Source organism: Oncorhynchus nerka, linkage group LG8 (assembly GCF_034236695.1).
Source record: "Oncorhynchus nerka isolate Pitt River linkage group LG8, Oner_Uvic_2.0, whole genome shotgun sequence".
In the NCBI taxonomy this organism is placed as follows: Eukaryota; Metazoa; Chordata; class Actinopteri; order Salmoniformes; family Salmonidae; genus Oncorhynchus; species Oncorhynchus nerka.
This window is the reverse complement of record NC_088403.1, coordinates 43541524-43561150: the sequence shown is the minus strand read 5'-3', so window position 1 is coordinate 43561150 and position 19627 is coordinate 43541524. Positions and strand designations below refer to the sequence as shown.

Sequence of the window (19627 nt, the reverse complement as noted above, 5' to 3'; positions counted from 1 at the left end):
GATCAGTTGAAGAGCATGCATTTAGCATTGATTTGAAAGATAGGGATGATATTCAATAAATAGATTGTTTCCTAGTTTAGGGATGATGTGCAATGAATAGGTTGTTTTTTAAGATTAGGGAAAAGTGCAATGAATAGTGCCAGTTTCAAGGATTTCAATATACATTTATTTATCTATGGTTGTTTGTAATTTCGTCTTGCCTTTTAATCATTCAATGGGGTATTACTTTTGCCACCGAGGACCAATTTGGAAACAATTGAATCAATACTTTGTTAAGTGCTATCCTCTGGGTCCACATTGTACATTTTGTTGTATATGTCTATTACCCAAATAGCTTCAATTCAATTCAACAACGTAAATTACTGTAGGCCTAATTAATCCATGTATTAACAGAAACTAATGTTACCAAATGACAGGGATTAAAGGTACATTTACTACTGGTGAGATACTGTATGTAATTGGGAATTGCTAAAAAATAAACAATCAAATGGCAAACTAGAACAATAAAACAATGAATGTGCAAAAATTGTCGGGAGACAGCTCAGTGCACTCTGGAGAGCAACATCTCAATCAGCTACGCAAGATGCCCTAATTGTGGGCTTCCTAACAAGACATATAAGCCTACTCGTTTGTGATTTGAAACAATCTACAGCTTTAAAAGAAGCTCATGATCCTCTGTGGCTAAGTCATGCTCTTCCCGCAGCTATGAATAAGGGGGCAGTTGAAATTGATGAGGGGGCATAGTTTTGGGGGGTTCTTGCATCATAATTATATAGAATTCTGCTTACAGTGCATTCGGAAAGTATTCAGACCCCTTTACTTTTGACACATTTTGTTTCTTTACAGCCTTATTCTAAATTGGATAAAATACACTTTTTTACTCATAAATCTACACACAATACCCCATAATGACAAAACAAAAGCAGGTTTTTAGATATTTTTGAAATGTATAAAATACTTTAAAAACTGAAATACCTTATTTACACAAGTATTCAGACCTTTCGCTGTGAGATTCGAAATTGAGCTCAGGTGCATCCTGTTAAATCAAATCAAATTGTATTAGTCACATGCGCCGAATACAACCGGTGTAGTCAAAAAAGTGAAATGCTTACTTACAAGCCCCTAACCAACAATGCAGTTAATTATAATTATAAGAAATAAAAGTAACAAGTAATTAAAGAACAGCAGTAAAATAACAATAGCGAGACTATATGCAGGGAGGTACCTATACAGAGTCAATGTGCGGGGGGGCATTGGTTTGTTGAGGAAATATATACATGTAGGGAGAGTTATTAAAGTGACTATGCATGATGATAACATGATAACAACAGAGAGTAGCAGCGGTGTAATAGGGTGGGGGTATGCAAATAGTCTGGGTAGCCATTTGATTAGGTGTTCAGGAGTCTTATGGCTTGGGTAGAAGCTGTTTATAAGCCTCTTGGACCTAGACTTGGCGCTCCGGTACCGCTTGCCATGCGGTTGCAGAGAGAACAGTCTATGACTAGCAGAGAGAACAGTCTATGACTAGAGTGGCTGGAGTCTTTGACAGTTTTTAGGGCCTTCCTCTGACACCGTCTGGTATAGAGGTCTTGGATGGCAGAAAGCTTGGCCCTAGTGATGCACTGGGCTGTTCACACTACTTTCTGTAGTGTCTTGCGGTCGGAGGCGGAGCATTTGCCATACCAGGCGGTGATGCAACCGGTCAGGATGCTCTCGATGGTGCAGCTGTAGAACCTTTTGAGGATCTGAGGACCCATGCCAAATCTTTTCAGCCTTCTGAGGGGGAATAGGATTTGTCGTGCCCTCTTCACCACTGTCTTGGTGTGCTTGGACCATGTTTGTTTGTTGGTGATGTGGATACCAAGGAACTTGAAGCTTTCAACCTGCTCCACTGCAGCGCTATCGATGAGAATGGGGGCGTGCTCTGTCCTATTTCTTCCTGTCGTCCACAATCATCCCTTTTGTCTTGATCACGTTGAGGGAGAGGTTGTTGTCCTGCCACCACACGGCCAGGTCTCTGACCTCCTCCCTGTAGGCTGCCTTTTTGTTGATCAGGCCTACCACTGTTGTGTCTTCGGCAAACTTAATGATGTTGTTGGAGTCATGCCTGGCCGTGCAGTAAAGAGTGAACAGGGAGTACAGGAGGGGACTGAGCATGCACCCCTGAGGGGCCCCTGTGTTGTGGATCAGCGTGGTGGATGTGTTGTTACCTACCCTTACCACCTGGGGGCAGCCCATCAGGAAGTCCAGGATCCAGTTGCAGAGGAAGGTGTTTAGTCCCAGGGTCCGTAGCTTATTGATGAGCTTTGAGGGCACTATGGTGTTGGAACGCTGAGCTGTCGTCATTGAATAGTATTCTCACATAGTTGTTCCTTTTGTCCAGGTGGGAAAGGGCAGTGTGGAGCGCAATAGAGATTGCATCATCTGTGGATCTGTTGGGGCGATATGCAAATTGGAGTGGGTCTAGGGTTTCTGGGATAATGGTGTTGATGTGAGCCATGACCAGCCTTTCGAAGCACTTCATGGCTAAAGACAAGGTAGTCGTTTAGGTAGGTTACCTTAGTGTTCTTGGGCACAGGTACTATGTTGTTCTGCTTAAAACATGTTGGTATTACAGACTCGGACAGGGAATGGTTGAAAATGTCAGTGAAGACACTTGCCAGTTGGTCATTGCTATCTCGCAGTACTCGTCCTGGTAATCGGCAAGTAGCCTAGTGACTAGATCGTTGGACTAGTAAGCGAAAGGTTGCAAGATCAAATCCCTGAGCTGACAAGGTAAAAATCTGTCGTTCTGCCCCTGAATAAGGCAGTTAACCCACTGTTCCTAGGCTGTCATTGAAAATAAGAATTTGTTCTTAACTGACTTGCCTAGTTAAATAAAGGTAAAATAAAAAAATTACCTTGTGAATGTTGACCTGATTTAAGATCTTACTCACATTGGTGGCAAAGAGCGTGATCACACACCAGAACAACTGGTGCTCTCATGCAGTTCAGTGTTATTTGCCCCGAAGCGATTATAGAAGTAGTTTAGCTCGTGTCACTGGGCAGCTCACCTGTCTATGTTTCCATTGATCATCCTTGAAATGCTTCTACAACTTGATTGGAGTCCACCTTTGGTAAATTCAATTGATTTGACATAATTTGGAAAAGCACACACCTGTCTATATAAGGTCCCACAGTTGACAGTGCATGTCAGAGTAAAAATCAAGCCATATGAGGGTGAAGGAATTGTCCGTAGAGCTCCGAGACAGGATTGTGTTGAGGAATAGATCTGGGGAAGGGTACCAAAAAATGTCTGCAGCACTGAAGGTCCCCAGAACACCGTGGCCTCCACTATTCTTACATGAAAGATGTTTGGAACCACCAATACTCTTCCTAGAGCTGGCTGCCCAGGCAAACTGAGCAATCGGTGGAGAAGGGCTTTGGTCAGGGAGGTGACCAAGAACCCGATGGTCACTCTGACAGAGCCCCAGAGTTCCTCTGTGGAGATGGGAGAACCTTCCAGAAAGAAAACCATCTCTGCAGCACTCCACCAATCAGGCCTTTATGGTAGATTGGGCAGACGGAAGCCACTCCTCAGTAAAAGGCACATGACAGCCCGCTTGGAGTTTGCCAAAAGGCACCTAAAGACTCCCAGACAATGAGAATCAAGATTCTCATGCCAAGCGTCACGTCTGGAGGAAACCTGGCACCATCCCTATGGTGAAGCATGGTGGTGGCAGCATCATGCTGTGGGGATGTTTTTCAGCTGTAGGAACTAGGAGACTAGTCAGGATCGAGGGAAATATGAACGGAGCAAAGTACAGAGAGATCCATGATGAAAACCTGCTCCAGAGCGCTCTCAGACTGGGGCGAAGGGGTGATGGTCAGATTCGCGTTTATTGTCGAAGGAATGAGCGTTACACTGAGGTCTGTACTCTGGTGCTGGATCGATTTGGCGGTGGAGGGTCCGTCATGGTCTGGGGCGATGTGTCACAGCATCATCGGTCTGAGATTGTTGTCATTGCAGTCAATGTCAACACTGTGCGTTACAGGGAAGACATCCTCCTCCATCATGTGGTACCCTTCCTGCAGGCTCATCCTGACATGACCCTCCAGCATGACAATGCCACCAGCCATACTGCTCATTCCGTGTGTGATTTCCTGGAAGACAGGAATGTCAGTGTTCTGCCATGGCCAGCAAGGAGCCCAGATCTCAAGCCCATTGAGCACGTCTGGGACCTATTGGATCGGAGGGTGAGGGCTAGGGCCATTCCCCCCAGAAATGTCCGGGAACTTGCAGAATATGCGCAGGGGAGAAGCCATACCACTGTGACATATGTGGGAGAGATTTCCCCCAGCTAAGTAACATGAAAGCGCATAAATAAAATCAACAAAATACATTTGTATGCAACAGGTATGGCAAGGGGTTTGCCTTAACTGGTCCTTGACATATACAAATAGCCACCAAAGCTGAGCCCTTGGGGCATCCACATTTAACAGTCTAAATCAATTTAATAATTAATAAATCCATTTAATATACACCATCACAAATAAATCCATTATTTTGTTTAGGCAGATCATAAGTAACATTATTATACTAAGAAAATCTATTTCAAAAGGACAGAATAGCTGAGTGTCGCGAGAGCTCACATGTGGAACCCGTGGAACTGCGGTTATTCTGCAAAAAAAGTTATAATTTGTAAAAAAATGAAAAACATGTGCTCCGTTCTCTCTGGGTCAATTATACACTGCACTGTTCATCAGTTTCTTCATACGCTGTTTAACAATTTATCATAATGTCACCCATCAGACTATTGTTAATTTAATCTTAACTTTAGGCTACATCTATTAGTATATACGTGAAATTAGTCTCAATGTAGTTTAGATGTAGTTTCATTGGGCCATTATCAGCTGGGCAGGCAACTGTCGGTGAATCACAATTTAAAACCACCAATGACAGCTTATAACAAAATTCAACATTTTGCAATGACCACAAAATCAACATTTTACAATAGCCAGATCAGCCTTTGAACTTGAACCCCATTGAAGACCTGTGGTTTGAACTGAAGAGGGCAGTCGATAAGCACAGACGAAGAATATCAATTATCTTTAAAAATTCCATATGGGGAAATGGTCTAAGATCCCTCCCAACGTGTTCTCCAATCTCATAAAACATTTTAGAAAACAGCTCAGTGTCGTTATTCTTGCAAGGGTAGGGTGCTGGAGTACTGAAAACAGGGGTGGCAATAATTTTAACATATCTTTTTTAGATAAAAAAATAAAAAATGTTCTGAGCAATTGTATTACTATAACATACTATAATTTAAAATAAAAATGAGCATGCGATATAAGTTATTTATTTTAGACAGTATTTTCTCTCATTTTTATCAAGAGTGTCAATAATTATGGACCTGACTGTATGGCATCTTCAGATGGGGAGACTAGATATATAAATAGCTTCATAAATTGTTTTCATTTCATTTTCGACCAGTGCCTCCACACATTTTGCACTCTACAATCTACAATCCTTAACGAACAAGTCTCTTCTTCTGTATGAGTTTATCTCTGACAGTGACTTTAACATGATATGCCTCACTGAAACATGGCACAGAGAGGGTGACTTTTACCATCTTCATGAAGCAGCTCCGCCTGGACACAAATACATTGAAAATGCGTGTAGCCTGACCACAAGACTGTGACGCTGTCTGGGCACTGCTCCAACTCCTCTCTACTGCCCAAAGAAGACCATTCAATTCCTCAACCTGAGTAAACTTAACCCGTCCTTCTTTCTAGAACACATCAAGCCCACCTTTGCGTCTGACTGCCCGTAAGCTGGCCCTCGATGACATGGTCAATCTGTATAACAGCACTCGGAGTAATACCCTGAACATCATTGCCCCTGAAAAAACATGTGAAGTAACATTCCAACGCTTGTCTCCTTGGTTCACTGATGAACTGCGCAGAAGGACGACTCATGGCTGTAAGCTTGAGAGACATTGGAGAAAGGACGGCCTCGTACTGGGCTATAAAACCACCAGCAACATGCCTTAAAAGCAGCACGATCAGCCTTCTACTCTGCCACAATTGACAATAACAACGTTAACCCCAGAACCCTGTTCTCTACCATCGACCACATTTTCAACCCTGCAAACTCATGCTCTCCTGCAGTGCAATAGCGTCTCAGATATCTTCACGACATAAATTGACACCATCAGGACAAACATCATCCTCTAAGACTGCCTGCACCCCACCTCCTGAGCCTCAAACCTAGACTGCGCCTCCCTTAAGCAGCTTTACAGAAGTCACATCCGCCGCTGAGCAGTCAATAATCTCTAAAATGAAGGCCACCACTTACCACATCCCTACTCCAAACCTGCTCATCTAACATGCTTATGTTCGCCACCACCCTGATCAGCAAGTCCCTGCTGACAAGAGAGGTACCATTGATCTTCAAAACAGCTGCAGTCACCCTCTTACTGAAGAAACCCAACCTTGACCAGGACATCCTATCCAACTAACAGGCCCATCTCCATCCTCCCCTTCCTATCAAATGTACTGGAGAAAGTGGTCGCAAAATAGCTTCAATTGCATCTTGAATTTAATCAGTTGTTCCAGGTTTTCCAGTCTGGCTGCTGATTCTGGATCTCCCAGCATCCTCCACCTCCTCTTAGATCTCAGTTCTGCTTTTGACACCGTAGACCACATCATCCTCCTGTGGTCGTCTCAGAGCACACTTCTGTCTTTGGAACAGCTCTGAACTGATTCTCCACCTACCTCTCTAAAAGGAAGTAATACATAACTAATGGGGAGTCCAGATTAGAGGAGTCTGCAGTCCCATGCGGCATACCACAGGGGTTAGTGCTGGGGCATATCCTGTTTTTTATGAACATGCTCCCCCTCGGCCAAATCCTCAGAGATTATAACATCAACTTCCACTACTATGCTGATGATACCCAGGTCTACATTAACACCAAACCGGACAACATCCCTGCCCTAGAAAAACTCAGCAGCTGCCCAGAGGACATCAGTGTAGCAAGACTGAGGCTACACTTATTGGGACATCTAAGCAGGTCACCAGTGGTGGAAACATCTGCCCTACAATCAACGGCCAGGCCAGCTACCTGTCCTCTGTCATCTCCAACCTAGGAGTCAAGTTTGACCCTTCTCTGTCCTTCGATACCCACCTAAAACAAATATGTAAAACATCATTTCCATCTTAAAAACAAAGAAACTCATCCCCCGCCTTCATCTTCTCTCAGATTGATTATGAAGTCCTGAAGACACGTCTCTGAACTATGGGGGAAGCGCCTTCTGCTCCCTTGTCCCTCGCCTATGGATTGCTCTCTGAACTTTTGAAACGGGCCTTAAAACCTACTTATACAGACGGCCTTTTTTATAGTCTTACTCCCTATCTAAAAATGTATTTAGCACCTAGCCCACTATTGCTATTTTACCTGCCTTGATTCCAAATTAATGTTGTTTTTATTGTACTGTATATAAAATAAAGTAGAGCTTTAACATCACTCTGTAATGAAATGTGCTATACAAATAAAAATGTATTATTATTTAAAAACAATTGAACAGTAAATCAGATATGGATGAAAATACCCACCAAATAAAAGGTGACATTTGTACATTTTGTCACCTCATATGAAACATTTGATATCAAATCCAAAATGCTGGAGTATAGAGACAAATTGAACATTCTAGCATCACTGTCCAAATACATACAGTGGGGAGAACAAGTATTTGATACACTGACGATTTTGCAGGTTTTCCAACTTACAAAGCACGTAGAGGTCTGTAATTTTTATCATAGGTAAATCCAGAAAATCACATTGTATGATTTTTAAGTAATTAATTTGCATTTTATTGCATGACATAAGTTTTTGATCACCTACCAACCAGTAAGAATTCCGGCTCTCACAGACCTGTTAGTTTTTCTTTAAGAAGCCCTCCTGTTCTCCACTCATTACCTGTATTAACTGCACCTGTTTGAACTCGTTACCTGTATAAAAGACACCTGTCCACACACTCAATCAAACAGACTCCAACCTCTCCACAATGGCCAAGACCAGAGAGCTATGTAAGGACATCAGGGATAAAATTGTAGACCTGCACAAGGCTGGGATGGGCTACAGGACAATAGGCAAGCAGCTTGGTGAGAAGGCAACAACTGTTGGCGCAATTATTAGAAAATGGAAGAAGTTCAAGATGACGGTCAATCACCCTTGGTCTGGGGCTCCATGCAAGATCTCACCTCGTGGGGCATCAATGATCGTGAGGAAGGTGAGGGATCAGCCCAGAACTACACGACAGGACCTGGTCAATGACCTGAAGAGAGCTGGGACCACAGTCTCAAAGAAAACCATTAGTAACACACTACGCCGTCATGGATTAAAATCCTGCAGTGCACGCAAGGTACCCCTGCTCAAGCCAGCGCATGTCCAGGCCCATCTGAAGTTTGCCAATGACCATCTGGATGATCCAGGGGAGAAATGGGAGAAGGTCATGTGGTCTGATGTGACAAAAATAGAGCTTTTTGGTCTAAACTCCACTCGCCGTGTTTGGAGGAAGAAGAAGGATGAGTACAACCCCAAGAACACCATCCCAACCCTGAAGCATGGGGGTGGAAACATCATTCTTTGGGGATGCTTTTCTGCAAAGGAGACAGGACGACTGCACCGTATTGAGGGGAGGATGGATGGGGCCATGTATCGCGAGATCTTGGCCAACAACCTCCTTCCCTCAGTAAGAGCATTGAAGATGAGTCGTGGCTGGGTTTTCCAGCATGACAACGGCAAGAAACACAGCCAGGGCAACTAAGGAGTGGCTCCGTAAGAAGCATCTCAAGGTCCTGGAGTGGCCTAGCCAGTCTCCAGACCTGAACCCAATAGAAAATCTTTGGAGGGAGCTGAAAGTCCATATTGTCCAGCGAAAGCCCCGAAAGCTGAAGGATATGGAGAAGGTCTGTATGGAGGAGTGGGACAAAATCCCTGCTGCAGTGTGTGCAAACCTGGTCAAGAACTACAGGAAACGTATGATCTCTGTAATTGCAAACAAAGGTTTCTGTACCAAATATTAAGTTCTGCTTTTCTGATGTATCAAATACTTATGCCATGCAATAAAATGCAAATGAATTACTTAAAAATCATACAATGTGATTTTCACAAATCGGCAGTGTATCAAATACTTGTTCTCCCCACTGTACATATAGTACCAACAGTAACATAGGGAAGTGTATCTGTATATATTAAGCTTGATAGTAACACAATTCCATAATCACTCACTCCTATATGTGCTAACACATGCCTCTGCTACACCCTCCTATGTGGTAACACACACACGTCTATGAAGAATGAACAAAGCACTCCAATGTGCTTATAACATTCCTCCGCTGTGTATTCGAGCAGTGAAACAAATTGGTTGTGACAGTGTACGGTGTGAACCCCACAGGTTCCTGGCAACACACACACACACACACACACGGCCCTCGCCAAAACTCCCATCTGTCACCGGATCCACCAGGACGAGCCGCATGAGCCCTTACCCAGAATCCTCCTCTCGGGGCGTTGAAGGTGGCTGCACTATTTACAGGACTAACAGATGCACCGCTGGGAGAAAATGAAAGTTTCCCCTAATCACTGATTCAGGGTCAGATTTTCTTCCTAATGGAGAAAAGGAGGAGCAATTGTTTCAGCTAGTGATAGTCACCTTGAAGAAAATCCCGTATTTACTGTATGACCAAACCTTTTTATTAGCACGTACAATTATTTGCATGCAGACAACAAAAGCCAACACATATTACATGAATACTCAAGCATAAACTGTACACACTACAGTATCATTTAAATAATGGAGCAGTGTATTTAAAAGTGCATTCAAAAATCGTAGCATTCAGGATTTTCAGATACAAAGCGAGTTGTAAACTCATTGTAGCTCTCATACATACACACTCGTCCTCCTAACCCTAGCTGTGTCCTTACTTGATGTCTACCCTGTGTCACCTTGCTTGCCTTTCCCCTGAACCTCTCTCGTTTTCTCTCCCTCCAATCTTTCCCTCTCTACAAAGGAAACACCAGAAACCCAGAGAAGGTGGAGTATTTCCATCCCCCCATCAGGTTCCCTCTCTCCAGTTTGAGATAAGCCTTGTCTCCTCTCTCCATGGTAACCAACCCAGCATTGGTGGCTGCTTCCCTGGTCACGTCCTGGTCCCCAGCGAATGCTGAAATCACCGGGTGTCCGTTCAATACCAGACTCACCTGAGAGAGAGGGATAGAGGCATAGGGGGTGGGAGGGAGGGGGAGAGAGAGAGAGAGTAAAGCGTTGTTCACATTGGCAGTTTGAAGTGACTCATATCCTATTATTTTACATTTGAATCTTTTTCCTGCGGTCTGAAGAGCCAAAACGCACATGGAATCAGATATTTAAAGCCACATTTCAAACCACCTTCGTAGGTGGTTTGATGTCCGATACAAATCTGATTCCTGGCCATGTGACAAATCTGATTCCTGGCCATGTGACAAATCTGATTCCTGGCCATGTGACAAATCGGATTTATTTGCCTTCAAGTGTTTTTTTTAACTCTTATTTGGCATATTTTCTTGCTTGCTAGCTACTCTGTTGACAGTTTGACAAGAACATGTCGTAGCTAACTAGCTTGTTAATTATTTACAAACAAATTAGTGAATGTGCTAGAAAGCTAAACAGCTACCTAGCTAACTAGTTGACTGCTGTGGCTTGCCAAAAAGTACTTGTTTTGAAAAATGAATCATCTTATCCAGTGAGGCTTTAAAAGTGCTCTTACACTATGATTTTGAACATTCAAAGCAACTGGGAAACTTCCATGGCAGGCATTGTTGTCACCTTAGCTTGCTACATTGGCCTCCCGAGTGGCACAGCAGTGTAAGGCACTGCATTGCAGTGCTAGAGGCGTCACTACAGACCCGGGTTTGATCCTGGGCTGTATCATAACCGGCCGTGATCGGGAGTCCCATAGGGCGGCGCACAATTGGCCCAGCATCGCCCGGGTTCGGGGAGGGTTTGGCTGGTGGGGGTTTAAAAGTAGGCCATCATTGTAAATAAGAATTTGTTCTTAACTAACTTGCCTAGTTAAATAAAGGTTAAATAAAAAATACAATAAAATAACTTCTGAGTTATAGGAAGCACGAGCACCATCCGCAATCAGCCTAAAACACTGCACACACACTCCTTGTTACTAGCATAGCCATGTCAGCATATTACTGCTGTCTGAACACACACAAATCCAATTTGGTCACTTGTAACTTGTTGTTTGGACAGTCAGTATTTCAAAACAGATTTGAAAAACATAACTGTTTTGAGCATTAAGGCCTGCAGTGTGAACAAGGCTTTATGTCCTGGTCACCAGTGAAAGTAGTGATCCCAAATCGCTTTGTCCGTAAGGGAGGGAGAGAGAGAGAGAGATAGGAAGGAAGAAGTGGCAGTCGGTGTCGTTTAAGATTAGAGCATGGCCTTATTTGTATTACAGCATATAGGATGACCGTCATTCATATTCCATTCACCCAGCTCAATGTAACATTGGTAGGTTTAGGCTACTACATGATACTCACATTTTTTCCTATAGCTATCACGAGGTTGCTACAACGTAGCCTACGAACGCACAGTATTTCTCACCCATCTACCCATATTGAAAATGAAAACTTGTTTTTAGACGTGTTTGCAAATTTATAGAAATTTTAATTCATAAATATTCGCACCCCTGAGTCAATACTCTGTGGAATCACCTTTGGCAGCGATTACAGCTGTGTGTCTCTACGAGCTTTACACACCAGGATTGTGCAACATTTGGATGTTGATCAATGCCGTACAACCATTTTCAGGTCTTTTCATCGTTTTTCAAATAGATTTCAGTCAAAACTGTAACTCGGCCACTAAGGACCATTTACTGTCATCTTGGATTATTGCACCACTGAAAGGTGAATTCATCTCCCAGTGTCTGGTGAAAAACAGACTGAACCAGGTTTTCATCTAGGATTTTGCCTGTGCTTAACTCCATTCCGTTTCTTATCCTGAAAAACTCCCCAGTCCTTAATGATGACAAGCATACCTAAAGCAAGATGCAGCCACCACCATGCTTGAAAATATGTTGAGTGATATTCAGTAATGTGTTGTATTGGATTTGCCCCAAACATACTAATCTTTTTGTAGTATTGCTTTAGTGCCTAGTTGCAAACACAATGCATGTTTTGGAATAATGACACATTCAATACGGCATTGCACATTGCATCCAGCGGATATAGGGTGTAATCATTATTCCAAACAATTGCAAACAATAGTTTCAGGTAGGTTTATCCTTGTTTTGCTCCATTTGCTTCCATTTTAGAATAAAAAATAAAAAACATAATCGGCAGAATGAATACACCCCTGATCACCCGCACACACCGATCACTTTTATAGCACTCACATACAAACAGCATCATCAATTTGCTCATTGTATAATTATTTCTTGCATCTATGCACTCTCCTCCTCTCATCTTTTCCCTTCGCTAGTGGACTTCTGTGCACCGCACAACAGCTGTCTGTGGCCAGGCAAAAATAACTTTCATAGCATAACCGCTAACTGCTGCACACAGCCTACATCGTTGTCAATGTCACCATATTAGCTAACATCATAGTCAACATAGCTACTAGAACTAACGTGCAGGTAAACCCAACAAATCTGTGGCAATAGATGAACAAAACCGAAAGCTTACCTTGACTTGGAAAAGTTCCAGTGTTGGTTAGCCTTAGCCAGCTCCCTAGCATAAATAGCATTGCTCGATCTTTGAGCCAGGTGTTTGAGTAGGCTAAATTAGCTAGCAACCATCATAATTACTGTGTATGTCTAAGAAAGGGGGTAAAAACTGAAAACCATGAGCCTCCTAGGTTTTGTATTGAAGTTAATGTACCCAGAGGAGGACAGAAAATAGCTGTCCTCTGGCTACACCATGGTGCTTCCCCAGAGAGTGCTGTTGAGGCTACAGTAGACCTTCATTATAAAACAGTGTTTTAATCAATAACTTGGTGACTTGAATATATTTAGTATTATTATCTAACTTTTGAATGTTATACTATTTTTATTTTTATGAAATCCACTAAGTAGGATGGTACTCCCCTTCCTCCTCTGATGAGCCTCCACTGGAAGGGAGAGAGAGAAAATATACATCAATTTGCGGTAATATTATTTGTGTTTTCGTGTGTAACCCCTACCTGTATTGTCTGTCGGTTGTATACTTTGACCACATGGAAGCAGAAACTGAAGACTCCTTTTCTGGGAGCCACAAAGATGCTGCGTGCTGGGTCAAAATGGCTGCCCACATTCACCAGGATCTGAGAAAGAGACGGAGAAAGAGAGGTGGGGGGAGAGAGAGAGGGATAGAGGTGGAGAACCGAGAGGGAGAAAGAGAGGGGGGAGAGACGGAGAGGGAGAGAAACAAGTTGACAAAAGTTGACTTTTTTATCATGTAAAAGTTGACCACAGTTATTCAGTCTATTGGATGGTCATGGTATGGTCTCACTAACCTGGTCAAAGTAGATGGTCATGGTACGGTTGCTCATCTCAGAGGGTTCGTGGTTAGTGTTCCGGACAGCGGAGAACGCCACTCGACCGGCCCCTGACCGCACCGACATCCCCAACGCGTTACCCGACGGTTCCGACGAGGGGGTGGAGTCACAAACCACCAGACACTTCCCCTCCAACACGATTGGCTCAGTGTCATTCTGAGCTCTGGCCCCCAGGGGACCCCATTGGAGGATTAAAATTAGTCCAAGGAAAAGGGCGTAGTTAAGTGTTATTATGAGGTGGGGCAAAGATGAACAAGGAAGAGGAAGGCGGTGCATATTGTCTCAAATGGTTGTAAGGTCTTGGGTGTTCTTTGGATGTTGGTTTTTCAATTTTGACACAGTTGGAAATGTCAGTTTCCCACACAGTTTCAGAAGAAAGAAACAATCCTTTGTGAATACTAGACAAATTTCAGTAAACCAATGTCTGTCTCTTCAGTCTTGTCTAAACCACACGGTAATCAGCTAGACCACAGTTTAAATCCTTCCGGAATCTTCAGTTGGCTCTGAAAGGTTGAATCCCAGATGGTCAATTGATCCAAACCCACTGAATCTGAATGGTGGATGGTGTATGCCCGATCACTTGAAACCCACCTTTGGGCCACGACCCAAACCTCCTGCAGGTACGGCCAAGTTTGTCCAGGTTCCCGACCTGTTTTAGAATATTTATAATACAAGTCTCAGTGGAGTTGGTCAGGTGGTTTTTCACAGGCCAACCTTGACTCTGCCAAAGATAAAGATTCAGAACAGAAATTGATTCACTGAGGAAGACAGTCTAAAGTCTTAGAATCATAGTATACAGCATTAAAATATATAGACAAACTCTTGAAGCAGGCCTAAAGTGAATGTAGTGCTCAAATGTAAACGATAGTTCAATTTTTGGGTGGTGTAGATGGAGAAAGAATTGAGGGATGAGAAGGAAAGGAGGAGGAGGTAGAATAAGGGATAGTTTAATGGCTTGGCTTAAAGAGGGAGGGGGAGGGAGGGGGCTGAGGCTATAGAAGCCAGCTGGACACAGGAGGAGGGCAGGAGAGGGGGAGGGGAGGGAGGAGGAGAAGCCTGCATCATCACTTCTGAGCTACCATCTGTAGGACACACTCTCCTCACATTCCTTTACACACACACATGCATGCACACACACACATAGACGCACGCATGCGTAATCGCCCATGTATTTGCAATTCAATATATTTATCCATATACAAAAATGCACATAGAAACTGTACATTTCCCCATTGTTCCCCATAGTCTAAATTCCTTTACGCTCATTGGATGGTGAAGGACACACAGTTCAAAATGAGCAGTTTTACATAAGACGTCTATATTTGCCCCATGTGGAAAATGTTCTCTTTATTGACAAAGATTATTACAGAAAACATAAACGAAAGAGTGGTAAAGTGACAGAAATAATGTCATGACAACAATATAACAAACCATTTTCAAAAAAACATCTCACATTACCATGGAAAATGTTTTTTGTTGTGTATAGCAGGAAAAATAATAATAAATAATTACAACAGTGAAAAAAAACGAAATATTAAATCTTACCTTTTACGATGAGTATATTTCCTGTATCGACGTGGAAGTTACTCTGTCCCAAGAGGCAGATTCCCCTTTCTCTGTCTCTTTTCTCTCTCTTTTCACCGACTCCCTCTCCCTCTCTCTCTCCCTTTCTTTTTCTCTCACTCACACTTTCTCACCCCCTCCCCACCTCTCTCTCACACACTCACTCACCCACTCTCACACCTCTCCCCCCTCTCTTCCCTTTCTCTCCTTCCTCGATCTCATCCCACCCTCTCTCCTTCCAACTCTCTCTCTTTTTCTCTCTCCCTATCTCCTCCCCTCTCTCTCTCTGTCAGGGAACCCCTGTGTTCAAACAGACGTTTAATCATATCACAACCATCATAAATCGTCTGTTTTCTCTCCCCCACAAACGCCTACCTGTTCCACACTCCTCCCTCTTCTCTCCGTCATCTCAGATCCTCTTTCCATTCTCTATCCTTTCCCACTCCCTTTAATGCCATTGAGCTACTGATAAAGGTGATTTTTGCTTACACTTGTTGCGCATTTAGACACTTAGATTTAGAAAAATGTAAGAATTGAATATAGACTTCTCACAGTAGAATAAGAATATCTATATCAGTCATTTGAGTTTACAAAATATCCGTCCATCAGTTAGTTATTTCTATTTCTGGCCAGAATTGAGAGACGATCTCCAGTCAGACAACAGTCTCAGAACAACGTGATGTGATCGAACAGATGATTGACGGCTCCTCACAGCTATAGACAGGACCACGGGTGGGACTATAGACCTAACAACTGTATAAGCCCTTTCCACCAAACAGGGTTGTGTTCTTTCCTCCGCCATGGAGACGGGCTAAAGTACTGATACAGGGTCTCGGTGAAGACACACCAACTATAACTATAAATATGGGCCTTATTTTCCACATTATAAAAGGAGACCAATCCCTCCTCATAATCCAGAAACACCCCCACCTTCTTGGGCTTGTCTCTCAGGTGGCCCGGCACAGGCGTAAACCAGGTGGCCTGGCACAGGGATGGATGGCCCGGCACAGGCGTAAACCATGGAAACAGTGCCAAGTAAACTTAACCAAAGCATGGATTACTGTCATACCTTGTCTAAGAAAACCATTATGTAATTTTGTAATTTTGGGGAACGATCCATTTAAGTTCAGTTCATTTCAATTCAATTTATTAACATAATTTTATTTATCCCATCTAGGGAAATTTATAAAGGCAAAGTCAGTTTACAAAATAACATGTTATATCAGTATTGAGATAAAAGAGACACTGACCTGTATGAAGTGTTGTTGGTCCTCAGTGTGAGAGCTGCTCCAGCTCAGTGCTTTTGTTTTTACCTCAGTGATTTCCTGATCCAGCTCTTTGATTAGCCCCTCAGCCCACCTCTCTGCTGCTTTCTGCTTCTCCTCAATCACCTTGATGAGCTCAGCCTGGCTTCTCTCAAGCCTGACTTATCTCTTTTTCAGCACAAGACCAAAGAAAATAGAAAATAATGCAATATTAAAGACAAGGGTTTTGAACAAGTGTTCTTGCTGAAGTCCTGCATATTCATCAAACCACGTTAAATTAATAGAACTGCAGAGGACTCAGAGTTGAGCCCTGGGGTACCCCACATAGATGAAAACAATAACAGTCAGGATGCTTATCATAAGAACTCACTCTACTGAGCTTACGGTACTGTATATTTAATAAATATTATTTATCAACCAGATTGAATTAATACAACTTTAATGGACCCAGAGTTGAGCCCTTGGGTACCCCATAACATTCAGGATGCTTATCATGAGAACTCACTCTGCTGATCTCCACTGAGTGTTTGATCTCATCCATCTTACTCAGTCTGTCCTGAACCATCCTCAGCAAATCTCCTTCAGTCTTTTTCATAAGTCTCTGAAGACAACCCGGAAACTGTAGGCCTTACCTTCAAACTCACTGCCTCTTTGCTTGACATCATGGGAAAATGAAAAGAAATCAGCCAAAAGAATTGTAAGCCTCCACAAGTACATCCTTGGGAGCAATTTCCAAACACCTGAAGGTACCATGTTCATCTGTACAAACAATACTACGCAAGTATAAACACCATGGGACCACGCAGCCGTCATACTGCTCAGGAAGGAGACGCATTCTGTCTCCTAGAGATGAACGTACTTTGGTGCGAAAAGTGCAAATCAATCCCAGAACAACAGCAAAGGACCTTGTGAAGATGCTGGAGGAAACAGGTACAAAAGTATCTATATTCACAGTAAAACGAGTCCGATATTGACATAACCTGAAAGGCCGCTAAGCAAGGAAGAAGCCACTAGTCCAAAACCACAAAAAAAAGCCAGACAAGGGTTTGCAACTGCACATGGGGACAAAGACTTTTTGGAGAAATATCCTCTGCTCTGATGAAACAAAAATAGAACTGTTTGGCCATAATGAACATCGTTATGTTTGAAGTAGAAAGGGGGAGGCTTGTAAGCCGAATAACACCATCCCAACCAGGAAGCACAGGGGTGGCAGCATCATGTTGTGGGGGTGCTTTACTGCAGAAGGGACTGGTGCACTTCACAAAATAGATGGCATCATGAGGTTGGAAAATTATGTGAATATATTGAAGAAACATCTCAAGTCATCAGTCAGGAAGTTAAAGCTTCGTTGCAAATGGGTCTTCCAAATGTACAATGACCCCAAACGTACTTACAAAGTTGTGGCAAAATTACTTAAGGACAACAATGTCAAGGTGCTGGAGTGGCCATCAAAAAGCCCTGACCTCAATCCTTTAGAACATTAGTGGGCAGAACTGAAAATGCGTGTGCGAGCAAGGAGGCCTACAAACCTGACTCAGTTACATCAGCTTTGTCAGGAGGAATGGGCCAAAATTCACCCAACTTATTGTGGAAAGCTTGTGGAAGGCTACCCGAAACGTTTGATCCAAGTTAAACAATTTAAAGGCAATGCTTCCAAATTGTAAATGAGTCTATGTAAACTTCTGACCCACTGGGAATGTGATGAAAGAAATAAAAGCTGAAATAAATCATTCTCTCTACTATTATTCTGGAATTTCACATTCTTAAAATAAAGTGGTGATCCTAACTGACCTAAGACAGGACATTTTTATGAGGATTAAATGTCAGGAATTGTGAAAATTGAGTTTAAATGTACTTGGCCAAGGTATATGTAAACTTCCAACTTCGACTGTATAAACACAATACATGCCATTTATCACCTTCAGCGATCCCTTACAGTGCTCTGTGAAGTCCTTTAAAGCACAGTTGATGCATAACTCGAGTCGGCGGCGGAAGCACTCCTTACAGAGGGGGCACTCAAAGCGGTCGCTGGTGTCCCAGTAGCCTTTGACACAGGCCAGGCAGAAGTTGTGGCAACCGGGTATAGAGAAGGGGTTAGTGAAGATGTCTAGGCAGATACAGCACTGGAACTTCTTACAGGTATCAGGGATCGAAAGAAGAACCTTCAGTCTGTTCCATCACCTTTTATGTGTGTTTTGCACATGTGCAATTATGTTAAATAAACCTGAACCTGTTTCTTTGTTTGCATGAGATTTACAACTAGACTACTTTACAACTAGCTGAAGCATTAAAGGGTAGGTAGCATAAACGTAACCACATGTAACATATGCATTTGCATTAGCATACACATCAAAGTACCTATGCAAAGTTCTACCTTATTTGTAATTTTTTGGAGTTATTACATAAAATCGATCAGAATTCCGATGTCGAAAAATATTTTTCTGGGGTGTGATGTCATATGGAGGACCAGGCAAGAGCCTATTCCCTATCATGTAAACTCCAACAGAAATAACTTAAAATGTACAACTTTAAATTAAACCAAATTGTTGGCACTCATCACTACTGGGTTTAATTATATTTTCTGCCAATTTACAAGCAAACATTTTATGAATGTATTGTTACAAATCAACTTGCAAGGTTGCTAGCCAACTAGCCTGCTAACAGTAGCCCTACTATTCTGCTAACGTTCAGCATAACCAGTCAGTTAATGTTACGTTAGCACTGAATGAGTCAGCCAGTTGCTATAAACACCTAGCTTACAGCTACTTTAAAGTGTTCGCCAGCTAACATGAGCTATTTAGCCAACTAGCTATTAGCCTAGCCAGACTAGCCAACCACCACGGTTATGCTTGGCAAGCTAGAGCCCAACAGCTAGAACACAACTAACACACCACAACACAACTAAAATATAAATAGTGGAGAGACTTACAGACTGATGCTTGGGGCCCCATCTGATGGTAAAACTTTTAAAAGAGTGCAGACTGAGTTAGCTGCCAAAGTGAGTGCAGACTGAGTTAGCTGCCAAAGTGAGGGGGAGGTGGGCGCTTCCCTGGGCCGAAATCCCCAAAAATAGATTCCAGATATCAGTCAGCTAGCATGCTAGCACTAAGCCAAGGTGGTAAAAGTTACAAAACCCATAACCTACTATACAGAGAACATGTCGAAAAGTAAAAAATAAAATAAAAAGTCAAAAAAGAGAAAAAAGAGGAAAAAAAGCAGAACAGACAAGATAC

The 19627-nt window shown here is 42.8% G+C and overlaps 1 protein-coding gene across 2 annotated transcripts; it reads right to left on the bottom strand.

The window, feature by feature from the left end:
- Positions 1–9720: 9720 nt before the first annotated feature.
- On the bottom strand, positions 9721–15269 carry LOC115133346 (cerebellin-1-like). Of its 2 annotated transcripts, none has more exons than XM_029666482.2 (4): positions 15112–15269; positions 13525–14287; positions 13213–13332; positions 9721–10244 (listed from the first exon to the last, which is right to left on the bottom strand). In XM_029666482.2, exons 2-4 carry the CDS (start codon positions 13840–13842, stop codon positions 10047–10049), a joined length of 636 nt encoding a protein of 211 aa, XP_029522342.1. In that variant the 5' UTR covers positions 13843–14287; positions 15112–15269; the 3' UTR covers positions 9721–10046. The 2 variants fall into 2 exon arrangements, with proteins under 2 accessions (XP_029522342.1, XP_029522343.1); XM_029666483.2 differs by having other exon boundaries at positions 13525–14215.
- Between the last annotated feature and the right edge of the window lie 4358 nt (positions 15270–19627).